At 43.8% G+C, this 22755-nt stretch overlaps 1 protein-coding gene and 2 long non-coding RNA genes across 3 annotated transcripts; 2 read left to right on the top strand and 1 right to left on the bottom strand.

Annotated features, from left to right (window-relative positions):
• Positions 1 to 191: 191 nt before the first annotated feature.
• LOC111771429 (uncharacterized) lies at positions 192 to 4757 on the top strand. The gene is made up of 3 exons (XR_002805275.2): positions 192 to 377; positions 928 to 992; positions 3117 to 4757. It is a non-coding gene; the product is annotated as an uncharacterized lncRNA (long non-coding RNA).
• A 379-nt stretch (positions 4758 to 5136) lies between these two features.
• Positions 5137 to 11208, top strand: LOC138921676 (uncharacterized). The gene is made up of 2 exons (XR_011434458.1): positions 5137 to 5344; positions 9686 to 11208. It is a non-coding gene; the product is annotated as an uncharacterized lncRNA (long non-coding RNA).
• A 742-nt stretch (positions 11209 to 11950) lies between these two features.
• MPC1 (mitochondrial pyruvate carrier 1) lies at positions 11951 to 22342 on the bottom strand. Its single transcript, XM_070256475.1, has 4 exons — positions 22153 to 22342; positions 20029 to 20032; positions 13039 to 13135; positions 11951 to 12087 (listed from the first exon to the last, which is right to left on the bottom strand). Exons 1-4 carry the CDS (start codon positions 22221 to 22223, stop codon positions 11951 to 11953), a joined length of 309 nt encoding a protein of 102 aa, XP_070112576.1. The 5' UTR covers positions 22224 to 22342.
• Between the last annotated feature and the right edge of the window lie 413 nt (positions 22343 to 22755).

Raw genomic sequence — 22755 nt, 5'->3', positions numbered from 1 at the left:
TTCCTCCCTCCCTTCCTTCCTTTCTCTCTTCCTCTCGCTCTCTCTCCCGCTCTGTCTCGCTCTCTTTCGTAACTCATATTCAGGAGGCGCCGTCTCCATTATTACTCGTGGTCTAGACCTTGCTGTTCTGTCTGTAGACCAAACCACAAGTGCTGATGTAAGAGGAGAAAGAGCAGACAGTCAGGACCTACACTTGGGGGAGCAGCTCTGTGCCCTGGGCATTCTGGGAGGACTTCTTCTCATACTGGTTATCTTGCTTCCACATGGTGAAAATTATATTCCCTGACTGGTTGTGTGTTCTCCGAGTTCCAGTTAGGAAAACTGCAGCTGGATGACAAGTGCCTGCACTGTTCTTATGAAACTTGAGCTGAGACCAGGTAAAATGAGGCAAACATCTTGGCTAGCATGACTATGGGCAATTAACATTTCAGAACTTGTAGTCTTAGGCGAACGTTCCACGATTACTGGGAACTGAGATTGACAGCATTGCTTAGTGGTGAGGTGGTGTGTTCTGGTCTTAAAGAGCTGCGTTCAAACTCTGACCCTCCTTGCTTAGTGACTGCTGTCAGAGAAGCTGTCTACCTCTTTGTATCCAGTCTCTTCATCTGTATTCTACCTATAATTGTATGTTTATTATTATGTATACACTTTAATAGTAACTTGTCTAACTCCATTTAAAAAAAAGCTAACTGATCTTTTTATTGGGATTTTATTGCATTCCTAAGTTAATCTAGGGAGAACTGACATCTTTATAATGCTGAATCATCCTGTCCAAGAACGGAGGGTCGGGGGGGAGTTCTTTCCATTTGTTCAAATTTATTTTTTTGTCTTTTAGGAATAATTTAAAGTTTTCCTCATTTGGGTTTTGCGTATTTCATGTCATGCTTCTTCCTAACGATTTTCTCTCTTTGTTCCCATTGTAAATAGGATTTTGTTTACTGTCATGTCCTCCGATTGGTTAATGTTTGTGTATATGAAGACTCTTGATTTCTGTAAGTAAGTTTTATATCCTGCTACCATATCGAATTCTTTTATTGTTGGAGTTAGTTTTATCATTGATTTTCTAGGGTTTTCCTAGTATACTTTTCTATAATATGCAAAGAGATAGTTTTTACTTCTTCCTTACCAATTCTTATGTCTGTAATTGACTTTTTTTATCTAATTAATTGCATTGGCTAATGCTTTTATACAGTGTTGAAGAGTCAAGGAAATACTGGGCATCATTACCCTGTTCTTGATCTTAGTGAAAATGCCTCTTATGTTGCTCTATTTAGTAAGATGCTAGCTTTACCAAATTGAGAAATTTTTATCAGGAATGCATTTTGATTTTGCCCAAGGCTTCTACAGCATCTATGGGGATAATTATATGATGTTTTCCTGGATCTGTACATATGTATATGATATTAATGTATTGTCAAATATTGAAACAAGTTTGCATTCCCAGAATAAATCCCACTTGGTCATGGTGAATTATTTTCTTAATGTGATGCTGAATTCTACTTGCTAACATTTTATTTGTATTTCTGCCATCCTTTATTTTCAGTCTTTCTGGGTCTTTCTGTTTGAATCATGCCTCTTCTAGATATCATATCATTGGATATTACTTTATATTCAGTCTGAGAGTCTTTATATTTTTAAGTTTTATCCATTTACAATTATTATAATGGCTATATATTAGGATTTGTTTTTGCTGTCTTATTTCATATTTTGCTTTTATTGAACTTTCTTTTTATTTATTTTATTGTCTTTTCCTGCTTTCTTTTGGTCATTTTGGGTATTCTGCCCATTTAAAAGCTAAACATTTTATTTTTGTCCTCACAGTGGTTACTCTTAAAGCCTGTCATGATGCATATTTGCCCTTAGTAGTAAGCTTAGCAATATCTATATTGTACCCTTCACAATTCAAGATTTTTGCACATGATCACGTCCCTTGGTCTCCGTCTTCTCTCAACTCCCATAGTGTAGCTATTGTACTTCTTGGCTATTCTGGATACACTCTATTTCCTGTTTTGTCATATAATAGACTTTACCTAGGTATTTGATCACTATTTATTCCATGTCTCCTCTAACAATCTCCTGGATCTGTTTCTTTTCTCATCTGAACCCTTCCTTCAAGAGCATTTTCAACATATGGCAAAATTTTTGAGGATTTATGTGACCGAAAATGTTTATTTCATACTCTCACATCTGAATGAAAATTTGGATAAAATTTTAACATTCAAAGTTCTTTTCTTTTAATACTTTAAAAACATCACACTATTATCCTCTTGTACTGTTTTGCTATTGAGAAGCCCTCCATCAATTCGCCTCTTATTCCTTTGTAGGAAGGGTGAAAATATAATTTATCATCCAACCAGGACACTTTTGAGAGTGAAGGAGACACTACCAATAACTAAGCTTGGACAGTAGGTGTGACCCAGGACCGTCCTGGGTAAACTAAGACATACGGTCTACTTATTGATAGGTTGTTTTGTCACCCTACTTATAGATGATTAATTCTTTCCCTTTGGAAGCTTTTAGAACTTTCTGCTTTCGATATTCTTAGGTTTTGGTATAATACTTCTAGGCGTGAGTTTTCTGTTGTCCCCTGCTTGGCCTTCCATGAATTCTTTCCATTTGAACCACTTCTTTTCTTTTCCTTTTCTTTCTCAATCTCTCTCCCCTCGTCCTTCCTTCCATTCATCTATGTTCCAGTGATTCCTGCTCTAAATTGACTCCCAGACTCTTTAATTGTAGTCAAATGTAGAGAGTCACTTATCCTGACAACATGAGCTGTTTCAGTCCATTTGAGATTTATATTTATTTATTTAAAGATTGTCATCTGAGCTAACATCTGTTGCCAATCTCTTTTTTTTTGCTTCTTCTCCCCGAAGCCCTGCAGTACATAGTTGTATATTCTAGTTGTAGATCCTTCTAGTTGAGTTATGTGGGATGCCGCCTTAGCATGGCCTGACAAGTGGTGCTAGGTCTGTGCCCAGGATCCGAACCAGCAAAACCCTGGGCTGCTGAAGCAGAGCACGCAAACTTAACCACTCAGCCATGGGGCTGGCCCCCAAGATTTATATTTATTATTGCAAATTTTAAGAAGTCCTTCTGTCTTATACCTCCGTCTCTAGTACATTTGGATTTTTGAGCGCTCGCAGAAACTTGGGCACTGATGAAAGTCTCTGGGCCTGCAAAGTCGGGAACCCAACACTCTGGTCTTGCCTAAGAAGACATCGCATTGTAACAATTGTAAAAGATATTTTCAGGTGCACATGACCTCTACTGACCCTCATCAGGAATTGCGGACATGCAGACTAAGAGGTCATGCTCCTTGTCTGAGGTTGGTTAGAGCCCTTAATTGCAAACAGAATCTACAATGACTGGTTTAAGCACAAAAGGGATTTACTAAAGGCTGTGAGGTCACTCACAGAATCGTGCGGACTGGGAACAGGCTTTGAGACTATGCTGCCAGGACCAAGACCCAAACTGTGCAGTGGGACTGGACAGATGAGAACGCTGCTGTCACTGCTGCCACCACCAGATTAATGCCTGGGCTTCTGCTGCCAGAACCGAGGCCAATCTCAGTGGCGAAAGCTGCATGTAGACTAGTGAAGTGGATGTTCTGCAGAGAGCCTGCTTTCTTGTGACTCTCACTTCCAAATGAGAGTGCTTGATTGGCACAGAGGGAGGCCCCGCCCTGCTTCTGGCTGCTTGGGAGGCGGGTTTCGGGTTTCGAGACAGCCGATAAACAGGAAGTTTGAGAACTTCCTAAAATATATGGGGGCTGTTTAAGATATTATGAGCTGGGATGGTGACAGAAGTTCCCGCAGGGACCCCAAGGAGCCTACAGTCTAACAGAGGAGAGAAAAGCAAACATCTTCAGAACTGCCTGAGGGCAGAAGGCCCCAGATATACCCAAGATGTTATACGACCTAAAACAGCTGATCCGAAACTGAAAACGTACACGCCTCTAAGAGGGCTGCTGTAATTCTGTTTTCTCAATGAAAAGGAAGACTTTCAAATAAAAGCTGCAGAGTTCTCCCTCACATGTTCCAGGATTTTTTAGACTATTTTTAAAACATCGTAAGTTCACCTGTTCGACTGAGATGCTATCTCATGGATCTGGAGAGCTTTCAAGGCAGCTGTCTAGAAAAAGTAACTGCGAAGATTTGTTCCCCACCCCTCAACTGGCTTATGTACCCCAATTGTTTTTAAAGACCTACTCTTTGCTCTAAGTTGCAACTTTTGAAAGAATCAGGAAGTAATTATAATTCTGAAATTAGAAAGGCTTTTAGAAGAAAGTGGAATGTGGTTGAATTTAAACCACAAGCAAAATTGAAAAGACTGGATCTGCTGATCCGTCTATTACAGTGTGTGTAGTGCTCTCTGTTCCGTGTTAAATGGGAAGCGCATTGGACTCAGAGAGAGGAAGGGACAGCGGCACGCCCGGGCCACGCTCCTGGAGCCTGTCTGAAGCGTGTTCTGCTCTGTGCTCTTATTTCTCTCTCGGCCAGAAGCAGAGATGTTGCAATGGCGCACGCATCAGCCTTCGAGCTGTCCCGAGTTGAACTTCACCCTAACTTTTGGCAAAAACCATGCCAAACGTGGTGCTGCTCTTCCAAACTCCACAAATCTGGTCATGCACGACTCTTTTTTTTTGTTTGTTCTTTTGAGTAAATAACTATAGTTACTAAATGGTTTGAGGTGGGTGAACGACTTGAAGGGTATTTAATTGTGCTGGAAAATACACAAATAAAGCAAAGTTGCCTTTAGTTTGACTTCTGAGTGAATAGATTTCTGACACAACCCTAAAGAGCTCTCTTTACATACATCACCTGTGCTCATCCTGTGGGATCTGGAGATTCCATAGCTCTCCTTACACTCTCCCCCAGGGGAAAAGTAAACACCGACTCACACAAAGTCAAGGGACTGTTAACTGAATTATTTGAATTGATGCCATGGAAGCCTTGGTGTGAAAACACAGTGTGTATGTAGAAAGACTGGATATCATTATTTTTATTTAAAGAGAAAAGTCATAACTCAAAAAGGCAAAGATGAAACTTTCACGTTAGGACAAGATTAGAAAGTTAAATTATGTTGGTTGTAACAGTACTGGAAATTAAACAGTAAAAGGCAGATTTTTGTTTCCAGTGTAGTCAGACTAGAATTGAAAGCACTGGTGGAGAGCGAATCGTTCAGATGGCTGTGTGACCTCAGAGCGCCTTGGCAGACTGACCTTCCACCTCCTGTACTAAGAGTTCTAGCCAAAAGCTACCGCCTTCTCACAACTATGAGTTGATGGATGCAAAAGCCTTCATGCTAAAATGGATGTGAACGATTGTAGCAAACTCTACGTTGGGTAAGTGCTTACGCAACATACAGTCAAAGGTTATCTTAAGTGAATTTAGAACTATTACTTCAAACTTACTCAGGACGTGCAGTCTCAGGACACATGAGGGAAAATTTAGAGCTTTTATTCAGTAGTTTCATTATTTATGATAATAATAGTATGACTGGGAGACTATTTTTCTTTTATAGTTGGGTAAAGAAAGCAATGAAATGTTTGTGTTGTTAGAAATAATGCTATTTAGTATACAAAGGTTCAATTATGAAAAGAAAAAAAATTAACTGGAATACTATACTAGAATTCAAGTGGAAATATCAACATGAACTCATGATTTAAAAAATCCTTTTTAGTACCATGCACTGAAATGGCCAAGAAGTGACGTCCCTCTAGCAGCAAGATCTGCCAAGAGCTTGTATGTTGGGTACAAACACCACTCCTTCCACATGGAGCCAGAGCTCTCTGGGAGACGTCCCCTGTTGGGGGCAGGAAGGTAGTGCGGGTGGGAGGCATCTTGTGCCAGAACACACGGAAACTCTCAAAGATGAGTGGGGTCGTAGCAGAAGGCACCTTTAGAGGGGCTTCTATTGCCCAAAGGAATGCCATCTGAGCCAACAAGAATGATAATGGGTGAAGAGGTCAAAAGGTACAACCTTCCAGTTATAAAGTAAGAACTGGGATGGAATGCACAGCATGGTGACTGCAGTTACTAATACTTTATTGCATATTTGAAAGTTGTTAGAGTCCTTCCAAAAAGTCCTTGTCACAAGAAAAACCATTTTTGTAACTACATATGGTGATGGATGTTATCTAAACTTATTGTGGTGTTGTGGTGATTGCTTCGCAATATAGACAAACTTCAAATCATTATGTTGTACCCCTGAAATCTCATGTTATATGTCAATTATACCTCAGTAAAAATGATAAAACAAAATTTATCATTTACTTAAAGCTTGACCCAAAATTAAATCTTTCACAAATCCTGATACTTACCTTTAACCTCTACGTGTTCACACTGGGTCACAAGATCAAGGGTCCCAACATAAAGCCCCATCTTCTGCATGAACCCCTGTTCCAGGACTCCACTTCACACTGATTTTCTTGTCTCTAAACTCTGATTAAATTTATAATCATCAATCACACAACTGAGAACAAGTTAATGTCCATTTTCCGTGGATGTAGCTTTCACTCTCCACTAACATTTCACTCCCCATCCTGTAGGAGACAGGGAGCCATTGCAAACATTGTTTCTTTTGGTTAATACTCTCCCAATGTCTAAAAAAGTGAAAAATGCACGATAAGATTGTTTTTCTTTTAAAAATAAGTTTATTCCAGCTGTAAAACTCATATCTGCTTACTTTGAAAAAAATAAACGCGAGCTTACAAAAAAAACATAAAAATCACCTTAAAACCCACTACCCAAAACAATGTTAACAGTTCAGTAAACACGTTTCTAGTCCTATTGCCCTCTCTCTCCTTCTATGTATGTATCTCTGTTTAAATTTTCACATAAACAGGATGAAATAATGTTTATCAAATAATGCTCATTGAAAAAATTGGTCATATTCACTTAATTATTCTAGTATTGGCAAATATATATTTCACTTCCTCACTTTTTCATGCCACCAGTCAACGTGATTAGAAATATTTTGTCTAGCTAGGGGCCAGGGGGACGGGGAAATGAGGAGTTAAAAAAAAACAAACAAACCCCAAAACAAAAATAATAACTGGAGTTGATAAAAACACATTCAATCTATGAAAATTAATGATCAAAAGAGAAATAGTAAAAAAAATTCAAAATAATTTGTTACAACTGGAATAGCTATTGAATCAGTTCCTTACTTATACAATTGGGAAGAAAAGGAAAAAGTTGAGCATTCATCCTGCCTTCTCAGTAGGGACCATGTTTGGTGTGAGTGACCAGTCTCAGTTAATGGAGTAAACTAGCTTGTAGCAGGCTACCTGATAACTAGAAACAGGAAACCACCATGCAGCCACCATAATGGAATTGTGTTTCGGTGGGAGTTATCAGTGGGGCTGAAATGTGGCCTCTGCCTCCGACGGGCCTTTTGAAGCACCTGAAAGCCATCAGGGCTGAAGCCCATCAGGAATACAGGTGACCAGCGGGGTTCTGGGCCTGCTGGCTAATGAATGTTTGCTTAAGACGCCTGTAGGTGAAGCAGGTCCTGACCTGCGACTAGCTTTTGTAACAAAGGTGTCAGGGTGCAGCTAATCCCCAAGCAACTTTTCTGTGCTTACTGTTACATGCACCGAAAACAACAAAACCCAGGAGCCCTGTGGGCCCACTTGGTTAGGACCGTTCCCCACAGCTGCCCTGTCAGAGGGTGAGGACTGGGATGTCCGATGGGGACGGCACCTCTCTCCACAGCTCTCTGCGGTCCAGCCCTCACCCTCCTGGAGGCCACTCACCTGCCTAGGCCTACAGCCCCAGGTAACTCGGGCTTTGCTTTTGAGGATGACACGGTCTTGACATTCGTTTCTCTTCTAGATCTTAGAACGGAAGTCATTTTTGAGACAATCAAATGACTCCTGAGCAATCTGGGGTAAGGTCTGGCATCAGAAGTCACCACTCGTGCTGACTTTCTCTGGGTCTGTAAATGCTCCGTACAAATGAGTCTGAGAAAGTATGCGCGGGACCAAGATGAAGATGGAAGCAGACGAGTAACTGAACCCAGCTGAGGTCCAGAATGCCTGAGGGCTGTGTGGAGCCGGGACCAGAAGGGGAGGGGGCAGGTGGTTCGCAGCCAACTGTGGCAGAGGAGGAAACAAGGCCATCGACCTCTCAACTGTCTCCTCCACTGGCAAGTCGTGCCCCCAGGCAGCTGCACCTCGAGAGCCAGCCCACACGCTGCCTGAGCAGGAGGTTTGGGTTGTGCAGTACTTCTCAATTGTCACCCCTGCCCCGTGAATTTATCATAACAAAGGAAATGCCTCTGTGGCTGAAACCATCAAGGCACGTTTGTAATGACAGTGTCACTTCATCTTGGAAGATGGTCACAACGCATTTGTGTCTTCGAACTCTGTGTTTTATTATTTGAAATGAGAACTATTTGGAGCCCTTGAGTATTATTTTTAGAGAGGATGTTGTACGTGGGAATCGAACATTTTGAATACATATCACTGGGCTTTCGACGTAATCAAGTTTTCATCAACCCAATTTCGGTGTTTCATGTTTTAGTGACCAACCATCATTCCTTGAGATGCTGACCCTTTCACGGTCAGCATGTTCACGGGGCCAGCAGGGTCTGCTGCTAACACATACCAGAACCCTAACCATACCGACCACTCTGAAGGCACCAGATCTGATGGAACACTACCACACACACTGCTCTTAGTGCAGACCCAACACCTACCACATTCTGTGTAACACGCTTCCAACATCTCTAGGAGACAAAGCTCGCTCGGCAAATGCCCAGGATAAAAGAGCAGGGAGGGCTCGCCCAGGGCTAGGAGTCCATGCTGCCGGGACGGCTGCCGCCTCCTGATCAGTGAGAAGGAAGTCTAACAGCTGGTCATTCTTCTTTAGAGAAGGCTATCACTTATACCCTGAATGCCCAGCTGGCCCAAGCGTCCTTGTTGCTAATGATAGACATTGGATATGGCGATTTTAAAGCAACCAAGAACTTTTAAAAAAACAAAGGAAATCTTGCTGTGGAATAGATTTTTATCTTGGTGTGGATGCTATATGAAATTAGAACTCAGGAGCCATCCCAGTGGCGCAGTGGTTAAGTTCGCACAGTCCGCTTTGGCAGACCAGGGTTTGCCGGTTCGGATCCTGGGTGTGGACATGGCATTGGTTGGCATGCCATGCTGTGGCAGGCGTCCCGCATATAAAGTAGAGGAAGATGGGCATGGATGTTAGCTCAGGGCCAGTCTTCCTCAGCAAAAAGGGGAGGACTGGCAGCAGATATTAGCTCAGGGCTAATCTTCCTCAAGAAATAAAAAAAGAAATTAGGACTCAGATCCTAGCTGGACATTTCACACCCTGTCCCGCTGCTACTCTTCCTTCTGTGTCCCTGCCTTTGTCCCCGCCAGCACTGGGGGCTCCGTGCAGAGAGAAAGTGGGACTGGTGGGAGCCTGCTGAGACCTGGAGGCAGCCAGGAGCAAGGTCAGCCTCCTGTTTGGCTCCTTCGTCTCTCTGATCTGGGACAGTCAATCTCACTGCTCCCTCGGACGCTCGGCCCAACTCCTGCCTCGCGCAACGCTGTTTTGCGCATACTTTCCTTGCAGGTGTTGGTCTGTGCTCATTCCAGGTTTCTCTCTCACATCACAGGAAGCTTTTGGAAAGCAGAAACGACCTCGCTGGCCTCACTCTCTCTGTATTTTCTTATCAGGTGCATGGGAACAGCTCACTGAACCAGCCTGCTGACCCCATTCTATCAGGGGCCTTTCCTGCTCTCCTCTCTGCCTCATCTGCGCTGGGTCCGGGGCTCCTCAGGTTTCCAGTGGGGCTGACACCTACAGGCCGCCTCTTCAGGGAGCTAACAAACCCTTCTGATGGAGGGAGAGAAAATGCCCTTGCTCCTCACTTGGCACTAAGACGGGTAGGATGAGAATTCTTCCAAGGTGACACAAGGAAGAGCCCAAAGCACAGAAGCTGAGTGTCTGACTCTGGAGAGCCGGGACAAGAGCAAAGACAGCAAGCTTCAGCTGTTACTTTGTATGCCTCTGGACAGTTGGAATCTTCTACCAGTAACATTACCCGTATGATAAGTAAAGTAGAACACACTGTTTCAGCTTAATTAAACTCATCTAGGTGCTTAACGCTAGTTCCTCTTACCCAACCTCAAGTCCGGCTAACTGGAGGAACGAGCCCGAGCCAGCCGAAGACGGGCACTGTTCCCAGCTGTCACCTGCCGGGGCCCGGATGCCAGGAGGCAGGAAGAGGCCTGGAGCAGGTGTGGCGCCCCAGCCCTGCCAGGAACCGGGCGTTTCCCAGCTTCTCGCCCAGGTTCCCTCACGTATAAAATGGAAGCAGCCCCAGTCCTGCTGGCCTCCCGGGGCTGTGTGCGGCTCCAAAGAGGGAACATTACGAAAATGCTTTGTAAGCTGTCTAGTACCTTTACGGGAAAAAGAAAAAGTGACAGAAGAGAAACTAGTCAGCGGGAACAGGCTGGCTGAGAGGAGGTCGGCGTTGCCTCTGCCGCTCTCATCCACGACCAACACAGAGAAGACGGAATCGTGCCCCTATTCACTGTGAAGTCTTTAAACTCCTACCTTAAGTGCACAACGTGAACTAAGAAATCAGCACTGCGTTCTCAGGACGCTTCCTCCGGGAGCAGCTCCCGGGCCACGGGCTGCATCGTTCCCGGGTGCCCGGCGCAGCGCCGGCGGCCAGGCCATCAGCACATCCTGTGGGAGCGCGAGCTCCACAGTTTTCTCTGGAAAACAGCACAGTTCTTAGATCACCTACTTCAGAGACTACATACTTCAGAGGAAACCGAAGTCCAGAACACTTGGGCGGCTTGCCTGAAGTCGGTCACCCTGGGGTTTTTGTCAGGTGCATTTCCGAATGTTTGCGCAGAAGAGAACGCGTTCCAAGGAGCTGGGACTGCCAATGCTTTCCAGAAACTGGCCTTCCAGCTCGTCATTTCCCTCGGCCAACTTAACAACTTTCAAGGAGTTCCATTTTTTAACCTATAATTCTCTTTTTAGGGATATAGTTCTATAGTTTCTTAACTAAGATTCAGTCAGACTTATTTGACAAATATTTAAATCATTTATTGCCATTAAATGACAGCATTTCAATAAACACACTGCATGGAAATACAGATACTTTTTCAAACACTGGCAATGAGATTTTAATTATGTGGCCAGCTGTTGGTTGTCTCATGGTCATTAAAGAAAAAGTCAAGAATTCTGAGTACTTAAATGCTAATAGTTACAAATTTCGTTCTCTTCTGTTTTTCATTAAGTAAATTCTAATAGATAATATACATATTACTGCAGATAAAACCATCATGGGGAATTATTAAATTGATTGCATATTTTCAGCTACCCTTTATGAAGAGAAATATAATATTCCATATTTGTAAGGCAGCAGAGAGCTGGGTTAAAGACTCTCTGCTAGTTCTATAAAAAGAGTCTGGTTAATAAAAATAGCATTCAGCCTATTTTCCTTCACAGGACCGGTCGTGGTGGCGGGATCTGTGACTCAGCAGCAGCAGCTGGCAACGCCACCCCTTCAAAGAGCTGCTCCTCATTTCCCACTGCCGCCCTGCTGGGGCCTTTTAGTCATCCTGGAAATAAACACGGGGAAAACGCAATGAGAAACAGAACCTCACTGGCAGCCTCACAGGCCCGGGGTGGCTTTAAGAAGACGCCTTACATAACATTTATTTCAACAGACAATTTTATAGAAACAGGAATATCCTATTTCATGTTACTTTTCATGTTTTAAAAAATGGATTTGCATTGCATTGTACTAATTGCCCAACCACTGTTTTAAACTGAACGGCATGTCTTTGCTCTGAATCGAGCTTCCCCGAGTGCTGACGCACATCCGCGCACACCTGCCGCCCGGCCCCTCGACGCCTGTGAAGATTTCCATCTCACTCTCCCCAGTTCCTCACAACAAGAACGACTGAATGGGAATCCGCTTACTCGTGTTTGATCAGCCGTCCTCCCTGGATGAGCTGGGCTACTTCGTTGGTGGCGTGGCATGCAAATAGAAGCCAGTTCCGAGGCTGCACTTTGTAGGCAAATCTCATGAAGGTCAAGGAGTAACAGCAGAGCGCTGCCAAAACATCAGAGAAAGAGAAGCAACGACTTACGACTTGGAAGACTCAGAGGTGATGGGACCACAGAGAGCAATGGCTCAACTGCCTGAATCAGGAAGAGAATCTCTTCTGCTAAAACCTTTGACGGATGATTAAGTCACTGCTTAAATGCTTCCAGGAACGGTAACACATCAGATATCTTACTCTACTGTTAGGTATTTTGTTATTGATTACTTCAACATGTTAGGAACATACTTGTTAGCTAGAGTTGGCTGAAATTAGTTCTAGCCACTTCTTCTGTCCCCCAGAGCAGTTCACAATCCATTATCTGAAAGAATCGCTATTTAATCCCTTCATGATAGTTTTATGGTCAAATATCATGGTTTCAAGTAAACAAGATACTTTTTCCAAATAAAGTTCAAGAGGACACATTTTTCAACTGAGTATACTAAGACTGAAAGGCAACAAGCCCTTAACACTTCCCCGATAAATATTTCAAAGTAGTCCTGGTTCTTCCTCACTATGGAGAAGCAGCACCTTCAATGCCATCCTATGCTTTTTTTTTTTTTTTAAAGATTGGCACCTGAGCTAACAACTGTTGCCAATCTTTTCTTTTCTTTTCTTTTTTTCTGCTTTTTTCTCCCCGAATCCCCCCAGCACATAGTTGTATATTTTAGTTGTAAGTCCTTCCAGCTGTGGCACATGGGACGCTGCCTCAGCATGGCCTGATGAGCGGTGCCATGTCGGTGCCCAGGATCTGAACCAGCGAAACCCTGGGCTGCCAGAAGTGGAGCGCGCGAACTTAACCACTCAGCCACAGGGCCGGCCCCGCCATCCTATCCTTTATGTTACTTTCCAATAGTGACAGTAGTATCTGGTGCTACAAACTTAAAGTGTAAGCAGGAGCTATATTATGCTAGAATTATACACATGTAAGTTCTCTCAATTATTCAAACCCGCATCCTTACCAAATGTCATCCGCCCACTGATAATCTCTGGAGACTTTTTCATGTCATTGATGGCGGCAATGGGAAGACCCCAGTTCGCTACTGGGCCCCAGAAGTGCTATAAAAAATGAGAGGGAAAGATGAGAGGAGAAAGATAAGGCAATGCTGTGAACAGCTGCAATTTCTCTTAAACAATAATGTGAAACATGTGAAAATGAATGTTCACGTTTACATCTGGTGGGTTTAATGGTTAACTGATGGATGGTTAACACGAGGTATTTCATTGTTCAAGTGTTTGCCTATGAATCAGCAGTTCCTACAAGGTGAGCCCAGAGCTAGAAAGGACTTGGCAGTTTACCAAGGTCCCTACCAACTTTCAGATTACAACACAGTAATCTGATTGTCCCATGTAGAGAATTTTAAAATGAGGTTAACTTCTTACACAATTCACGCTTGCCGTAACTTAAACCTTTTGAGAACTATTCTCCATAACGTAATACTTAAATCTACCCAAACTTCCTTTTTCAAATTTTCATTATTTGTCAATGTATCTCTTAAAATGCAGACCCAAATTGGACACTTTTTCTGAAGAAAGGAACTTAATAAGGGAAGACACGGCTTTTCAGCTCATGAGCTATTTTAAGATCAGAGAACCCAGAAGTCTACACTCAGAACCCCAGATACAAAGAAGCTAAGATTGGAAAATACTTTTGAAGTAACAGCAAAAACCTGTATTAAAAACAAAGGACCATCAGTTTTTCATTCTACAACTAAGCCATCCCAGGATACCAAAACTAAGATGTTCATGGGTAACAGCAGCAACATCCAGTTTAATTTAATTTCTGAGGCTGAAATAAGTCCAGTGGCTTTCCCCATGAAATTAAAAATTGTTTTATTAATGTACAATTTGCAAACACTATTTTAAAATAGGAAAGAAACCACACATTGTTGGCTAAACACCCTGTGTAGTCATCAGGACATCAAACAGTGCTCGACTTCTGCGGGTCAGAGAATTTAAGGGAAATTCAGACAGCAGAATACATGTCTAGACCTGCATTTCTAAGGCTGACCAGGAGTCAGTAAATCCAAAAATTCCACAGAAGTGGGAAATAAGGGAAATACTAGAAGAACAAATGAGAATTACATTTGGCACAATATAAGAGTATTTTTGAAATGTTTACTTAACACGCTCAAAGGTAAGCATGTGGCCTATGCCTTAAGCAGCCATGAAATCGTCAGAGCGCCCCTAGGCCAGCACTGCAAGTGCTCAAGAGCCTAACACCCGAGTCAGGAGCCCTGTGAATTAGGTGCAGCTGGAAGACAGACTCTCTGAGGCTCTGGGGCGGCTAATTCGTCCTCCTGCCTCCAGCCTGGGTACCATCTAAGCTACTCACTCTGCAACGTGACTGTGTCTTCTGCTGAGGTGAGGGGTGCCCATCTCCCTTTGCCCTTACCCACCAGACCTCTGCGGGAGAGTTGCCCCCCTCACCCACTTCTTCTCCCACCTGTCCTGTCCTCGGGTGTCACTTCACTGTTCACTCTCCATCATCCAGTCATCTTCCTTTCCTCCTTTTGGACCAGGCCTTTCTCCACTTTGCTCCATTTTCCTCTTCTCTGTTTAATCTCTTTCCACTGACCCACTCTGCATGGTGGTCTTGATGCCCACTTTATCATGCAGAGACCTGGGGCTGTAATGGAGCCTGAAGAGTTACACTACGAGGGGCTTATCTAGACCAGGCACACAGGCGTCTTCCCTCACAGCTGGGGCCACGCAGTAAGACCATGGCAGAAATCTGAAACTTTAAGTAGCCCCAGGGACTTGGGGCCAAATGCCGGTATTCAGAGTTTCAGTATGATGAGTGTTAGGGTTATACGAAGCAGGGCTCTGCGAGCTAAGGGTTATGTATACACTTGTGATTGCAAGCACTGAGCTATACCTAAAACATATTTCTTAAAAACAACATAAAAGATAAAACTAATTGCAACACCAGTTTACTTAACTAGCTAGGCTTAGAAAGTTAATAATGCATCTTTTCTATCTAGCATAGGATTCTAGTTCTCTCTTCCCTTTTCCGAAATACACATTTAGTCTATGCTCTGCCAGATATTCATCAGTCAACGCATTGGTCCTGCAGAGAAGTTACCATCCAGAGTGGACCAGGAGAACCCAGGGGACACTGGGAGTGCACTTGGCCCATAACTCACCAGTCATGGTGGCTAGATATGCTATCTCAAACAGAGGAAGCCAGGTCTGCTGTCCGTAACTTTGTTAATGCAGACAGTCTGCAAAAACCTGAAATGAAGTAGAAACAATTTTCTTACCGTACTATTTTGTGAAGAGTCACCGAGGTTCGGACAGGGGAGACATGGAAAAAAGAAAAAGAAGATCAGATGCCTTGAAAGATTTCAGTTCTATTAGGTTACTTCAGCCTCACACGGGTACTCAAGTCTCAGTAACAGAACCACAATTAGCAGCACACGTTCCTTTCTTTTCCCTGAGAAAATCTAGCCACATTTCTCCTAAGAACTTTGACCTCATGAAATTAAAGTTTAATTTTAAGAAAAATAAGCTTAATCCTTAGAGTGGAGTTGTCTAGTAGAAATATAATGCAAGTCACAAATAGGAGCCACATACGTAACTTAAAGATCTGTAGGAGCCACATTAACAAAAGTAGAGACAACAGAAGTTCATTTTATTGTTTATTTACTCCAACATATCAAAACTATTTTAATTTGAACATGTAATCAATAAAAACGTATTGATGAGACAGTTCACATTTTCTTTTTGCACTAAGTCTCTGAGATCTGGTGTGAGTTGACTCTCACAGCACAGTTCAGTTTGGACTGGCCACATGTCAAGTGCTCAGCTGCCATGTGTGGCTTGCGGCTCTCAAACTAGACAACACAGGCTTAAAGGGGCATTTCTTTGAAAACGACAAGTTGGAGAGAAGCACAATGCTGCAGAATTCTATTAACAATGAAACTTCCATTTTTACTTACTAATAGGTTACCAGTAGGTTACCAGCAGAATGTAAGTGCCTAAAAATAGGCATGTAATTTTATATTTTGTCGACTACTGAAAGTCTGGAACCTCAAATGGTGGCCAGCATTTACAAGGCATTCAAAAAATAGTAAAAACCTTCAGTGTTAAGTGAATTCTTTTCCTGAGTGGTAAACGTAATAGCATTTTAAAAAACACTGAAAGTTTTACAGTAAATTACTTTTATTTCCGAAACGACAAGTCTTCTTTCCAGGATATAGCTTAATTGTTCTGTTAAGGCAAAAATCTTAAAGTTTAGCTACTGAAAGTTTCAGTTAGAGAAATAAAGCGATAAATCCTTTATGAAACGCACTCCTGTCCAAACAGCTCTTCTGGCTGTTTTGATTTCAGAGGCCGAGGAGTTCTAACTTCCAGCATGAAGATATCGGTTGATAGTGCCACTAATATACTTCAAGCAGGTTCTATCACGAAATATGACAAGCCTAGAAAGAGCCCGTCTTTCAGTGTGAAGCAAATTGTTTTAACAAATTGCATTTCCAACACTGTACTTCACAGCAGGTCCACACCAGTGCTTAACGGCAGAGGGTCGATGACCTCGCCAGCGCAGGCAGCAGAACCTAGTGGATCATGGACCAGTCACCTACAGGGTCACGCTCCCTAACACATCCTTGTTCAGGATCTGAACACAGGCCTCTTATTTAACTGTAAATCACCAAAGGCACATTTTTTCCCTATGAAAATATTTTAAAAGATGTAGTAATTAAAATTTAAAATGTCAATGTGGAGATAATTTAGTTTTCAGTTCAGGACTCTTTCCTCAAATTGTACAACAGTTCAAACTCCACCCATTTTACAACAGGTGACCTTAGTACAGATTATAAACGGACGTGAAGGGGAGGGCACTAACTTCCGTCTTCACAAGCTGCTCAATCCGAACGTCACCCGTGAAATGATCACAGAAATAATGCTGATCGTTCCCTTTAATCGTGGTTTAACCAAAGATTGTAAAACAATCTGAGAATACCTAGAAAACACAAAATCCACATCCAACATCCCAGAATTCTGTGTCAGAGTCGTCCAAACACGAATCAGCTATTCAGTCAAAACTCCACAAAGCAAATTTTTGCAGAGCCAAACTAGGAAAAAAAAAAAAAAAAGGGAACTTCCTAGTATGTATGAGTATCTGTTCCAAAGAAAGATAAATTTATAAATAACACACAAGCTGCAATTTGGGGATAGTAATGTAAAACGGTGTAGAAAATATCCTTGCTTTTCTCTTTATTTGGTATGCTGCCTTTATTTTATTTCAGTGAAGGTGAAAAAAAACCCAAAAAAAACCCCAAAACAAACTATCCTCCCCCCCCCCCAAAACCCCAAAACCATATAAGGGTTTTCTTGGGTTCACTGATGATCATGAATTCTCACAAAGGAGAAACTTGATCATCCTAGTTCCGGAGGATGATGATGGAGATGATGAAGGCGGATGACAGCCACAGAATAAACTTTAACTTGTTTTTCTCCTTAATTTGGAATAGTTACTGGCTGATTCGAGGTTTCTTCTAAGGCCATTTTTATTTTCAGAATGTCTCCCAGACATTGCCGATCTGTTTCTTATTTTCCTAAAATTACTGCCAGTAATTGCCAGCTTTCTCTGAAAGTACTGTGAGCAATTTAGGTAATTTATAAGGTGCTTATACAGTACTGAAAGGAGGCAAACGGCCGCCTAGCACAGTCTATTTATAACACTACTTAAAGTGAAGCGGGGTAGGATTTTGAGATATTCTAGACTGCTATTCTCTTGCAGGCTGAAAATGCTCACCTGCATTTCATTTATTCTCACCAAGCTTCATCTGATTTTCTGGTTCAAATTGAAATGAGGGGAGAGTTTTAGCAATTAGAATGCATGATATGCAACTGTATTTAGCTGGTCAACTAAATTGGACGACAGAAAAGATCTCTGGAAACTGGCCTGTCCAGGTAGCAAGAAACTCTTATGGTCGGTTCTGCTGCAACATGCCGGGCTTCATTAAATTTCTGAAGGTCAGTGATACGCCAGGGAAGGAAATCCAAGGGTAGGGGATAGGGAGCAGCTTGGCAGAGAGAATGGAGGCACATGCAGGGAAAGAAGGTGCACAAAAAACACGTGAACCTTACTTCTTTTCGAAACCGTTCTTGTGCATGACTCTTTTCCTTTAAATCCTAAACGGACATCCCTGTTTTGGCTTCACAAGTTTTGTGCCCAGAGGGTCTCAAGTTTTCTGCTCTGTCTGGATATCAGCTTTCTTGTGTGGCAAATGAAGTGTTGGAGTTATCTCTGACTTCTAAGATCCCTTCCAACTCTAACTCTTTATCATTTGGGAAAGATTCCCTGTTATTCCACTGCAACTTCTCGCCTGGTTAATAAGTATAAATTCCTAAAGCTCTTAGAAGTTAAAATAAACTTAGAATAGAATACCTTATTAACCAGAGAATATTCATTGCAAACACTCAACTAACTCAGATGTATAACCATGCTAACTGATTAACTGATTTTAAAATACTCCATGATCGAGGTTCTATTTAAGAAAACGTCCTTGGCACATACATAGGTGCATATACACATCCGTTCACCTCTCTCAGGAAGAGGGGCAAATCTCTAGAATAAATATGCACACACCTTGGTTGACTCAATCATTAAAATATATGTCCTACCTCAAAACCTATTGGCTCATTCTCATTTATTCTTCTTAACTAAAATTCAAGAGGACAATGAGAGGAGAGCAAAAAGAGCAAAAACAAAAAAAAGTGCAAAAAGGAGCTACTTTCTTTTAGTCCAACAATAAGGTATGCAAGGAAATAGTTTCTTGAAAAACATATAATAGAACAGAGATCCAGGAAGTTCTGGATTCAAGATCCTCATTAAGGTAAGTAAGAAGAAATCAGTGAAAGGAGAGATGGAAGGCACCAAGAAGAGAGTTCCAGGAACCCAGGGGACTAAACATGGAATATTAATAATAAAAAACAAATGGACACTTACTTTGGTCAAGTACTCCGCTATGTCATTAAACAGCTACCAAAGCACAAAACCTAAGTAACTGGCCCAAGCCTACACAGCTTAGAAAGCAACAGGGCCGGGATTCAAACCCAGCATTCAGACTCATCGCCTAGGGTTAATAACATCTAACAATGCCATCACATCTAACAATGGCCAATACCTACTTAATATTATTTAATACTGGGGCCCTGTTTAACTGTCCCCAACTGTCCCAGTTAAGCTTTTACAGCTGTTTTCTTCCATTCCAGATCCAATCATAGCCCACATGCTGCCTTCGGTTGGAGCCTGTTCTCTTACCTGTTTCTTGGTGAAGAAAATCAACATTTTAAAATAGACTTGGGAATCCACTTTAGCAATACAGACATTTCAATCTTATTTATAAATGTGATTGATAGGAGTTTATAATTTGTATGAAATAGGATTTTAAATTTTTGCTGAGAAACTCAACTGTGTTGTTAACAAAGTCATTTTTAAAATTTTAAAACAGCTTTAGTTGAGAAAACCTCCGTACCCCTTCAGTAGGCTGTGAAAAGAATGCAGCAGCTCTTTAGTGGATAGGGAGCAGAGAGTAGGCAGAACAAGTTATGAGGTGAGAAGGAAGGCGTAGACTTCACTTCTGATCGGAAGAGAGCCATAAGGAAATTCTCTTCTTTATGCTTTGTTCTCCTTTGCAAAAAGAAAGCAGGGGCTTTGTGCAAGAAGCTGGAAGAAAAAATAGGGAAAACTTTCTTGATGAGTTCTAGGCAGAAAGGTTTCTCTTTCTAGGGGAAAAAAGCTCAAATAAAGAGCTTCTGGCGAGAGTTCTGCCCCAGTCACGGATGGGCAGAGCTGGTATGAAATCCCACTGCTGCCAAGAACGGCGAGGAAACCAGGCCAGCCTGACAACTTGCTTCACCTGTTCAGTTCACAGAAGATATTTCAGGTCAAAATCACAGAGCTCTATACCTCACACTTAAGATTTGACTTTTTCCACAACAGTACTTTTTAAAATGTCTCTGCTCACAAAAAATACCAGGATATAATAAAAAGTATAGTGGTTTGGAGTTTCCAAGCAGTTTCACATCTGGCATCCAGTTTAATTTTCTCAGCAAACTGACCAGATCCGCATCACCATTAAACCCACTTCCTAGACAGGGTAACTAAAGTCCCCTGGGACTGACTTGCTAGGGATCGCTTGGCTAGTGGCCATTCTTTCGAACCCCAGTCTGGTGCCCTTACCAGGCAGTACTTTCCTAGACACTGCAATTCTCTTCTTTATTTAGTTAAAGCTTAATTCAGCTAAAGCAATAAAGGAAAAAGAAAGTATATAAACATTAAAGCTAAGTGTACTTAATTTGAGAAAAAAGGTTAGAACATATATCAATGTACTTAACTGGAAAGCCTGGCTCTTGGAAAGCTATCCAGTAGAAAAAAATATACAGTTGGGCCTCAGTATCCTCAAATTCAACCAACCGTGGTATTCAAGGTACTAGGCCATTTTATATTAGGGACTTGAGCATCAGAGGATTTTGGTACCCATGGGGGGGAAGTTTGTTACTCATCAGAATACATGGATAAAGTGTAAACCCTTTATTCTTAATTATATTATACAGTTTCATCCAGAGCTGTACCTATTAGAAAGGCTTATAATACAAAGGAGAAAACATTAGTGAAAAACTAAGATGATATTCAAAGCCATAGAGAAACCCAATTGCCAGCACTAAGAACACATCCTCATATTACCACTTTGCTCAGATTTTTCCAGCACGTTCATCTGATAAATCATTCTGCTCCACAATACTAAACATCTACCTTAATTAGTCATAGTCCTATTTAAGTACAGAAGCTTCTTTTTTGGAAAGGTGGGAGCAAAGCTTCTGTTTCCTAATTTACTCTCCCATATGGCAGACGGCATTATCTTTCTTACCCTACTGCTTTGTAAAATTAGAAGCAAATAGTATTTGCAATAAAATTCAGGATTTAAGAAAATCAATCCTTTTTATTTGGGTAAAATTCAGTTGCCTTCATCCTGTACCCTTTGGATGGTTATGCTAGGACTGACTTCTTAGCTCTCATCACCTTACCTCTTTACCACACTACTAACTATTGAAAAAAAAAAAAACGCTGCAGCCCTATACTTGCCTAGACTTTAAAATTGAACACAGAAAAATTAAGTATAAAGTATACTCCTAAACAAACTATTTAAACCTGTTTCAAAGTTATAGCAAAAACTGTGAAATAAAAGCAGACGTCTCCGATTAGACGTGACAATAAAATCAGCAAAGTGTGTCTTCAGGCCATTCAGCCATGAACGCCCTTTGTTTGTAACTGGAAAGGAGGAATTAATGAAAAATAGAATCAGAAAAAGGGATGCCCTTGGAGACACCTTATTTTACTCCGGTTGCCAGAACATTCGTATATAAGAATATTTCAGATTCAACTGCCTCCCACGCTTAGACACTTTTAAAGTCCTTGCTGCAGAAAAGGAGAGGCGAATTCGCCCCAGCTCCTTGGATCTCCGTCCTTGCAGAGGAGCTGGGACACCTGCAGCGCCGCGCGCACGCTCCCACAGCGCCCCCGCCTGGCACTTCCCGGCCCAACCCGGCACGTCCCCCCGCACACCTGGCGCACACCTGGAGCACACCTGGCGCACAACTGCCCGGCAGATGCAGCGGGGAAGAGCCCCCGCCCCACTCCGGGGACCTGGAGGGGACCCACCAGGAAACCGGCCCGGCTCTTGGCTCCCGTCTGCGCCAGGGCGGGGGTCCTCCACCTGCGCTCCGGCCAGCCCCGCGGCCCCAGACCCCCGGCCCCGCTGCCCGGAGCCCCTCACTCCGCTGCCCAGACCCCTCCATCTCACTGTCCGGAGCCCCAGCCCCACTGCCCGGACCCCTGCCCCGCTGCCCGGCCCCGCGCCCCACCGTCCGGAGCCCTCGCCCCGCTGCCCGCAGACCCCGAGCCGCTGTCTGCAGCCCCCGCCCCGCTTCCGCGAAGCCCACCGCGCCCCACTGTCCAGCGCCGCTGCCCGGCGCCCGCGCCCTCGCGGCCCCTCGTCCCGGAGCCGGCACCGGACTCCCGGAGCCCTCGGTGGTCCCGGGGTCCTGCCCGGGAGACTCTTCACCTCATGAGGTAGTCCCGGAAGTCCTTGCTCCGAACATAGTCCGCCGCCTTCCGCACCAACGCGCCCGCCATGGCCGAGCCGGACACACACCGCCCGCGGTGCCCTCGCCGCCGCGCCTCGGAGCCCAATGACACCCGGCACAGCGGAGACCGCGGACAGCGCGCCCGCCCGCGGGCCCGCCTCACGACAGCCCGGCCCCGCCTTACGGCCGCGCCGCGCCGCTCGGCCTTCGGCCTATGGGAGGGCGCCGAGCGGGAGACCGCGGCGCGGATTGGCTGGAGCGCGCCGCACACCTCCTCCCCGCCCATCGGCGGCACGCGTGGGCGGGGCCTGCTGCCGTAAAACGGCCGGGGCCCGGCGGGGATTGGCTGGCGGTTGCTAGGCGCCCGCGGCTCACGGCGCCCCGGGCGTGAAGGTGACACTCCCGGCACGGCGGACCGGGTTCTCGTCCTCGTCTCCGCAAGGGCGCCGCGGCCCGGGTCGCAGGCAGGCCTTTGCAGTTCCGGGGGCCCCGGCGCGGCCGCCCGGGCCAGCGGGCTCGAGCCGGAGGAGCGGACGCAGGGAGGAGGCAGTCCGGGAGCACGCATCCCTGTGCCCCGATAA

This window comes from Equus caballus, chromosome 31, assembly GCF_041296265.1.
Source record: "Equus caballus isolate H_3958 breed thoroughbred chromosome 31, TB-T2T, whole genome shotgun sequence".
NCBI lineage: Eukaryota > Metazoa > Chordata > Mammalia > Perissodactyla > Equidae > Equus > Equus caballus.
This window is presented reverse-complemented; position numbering and strand designations above follow the sequence as displayed.

Bases quoted from the DNA above. Each gene is read 5' to 3' on its own strand.
- MPC1 (XM_070256475.1), bottom strand. From the start codon at position 22,223: ATGGCGGGCGCGTTGGTGCGGAAGGCGGCGGACTATGTTCGGAGCAAG. The intron at 12,088-13,038 runs GTAAGGATGCGG...ATGTTTTGGCAG, and splicing joins CAGTGGGCGGATGACATTTG to CGCTCTGCTGTTACTCCTTG.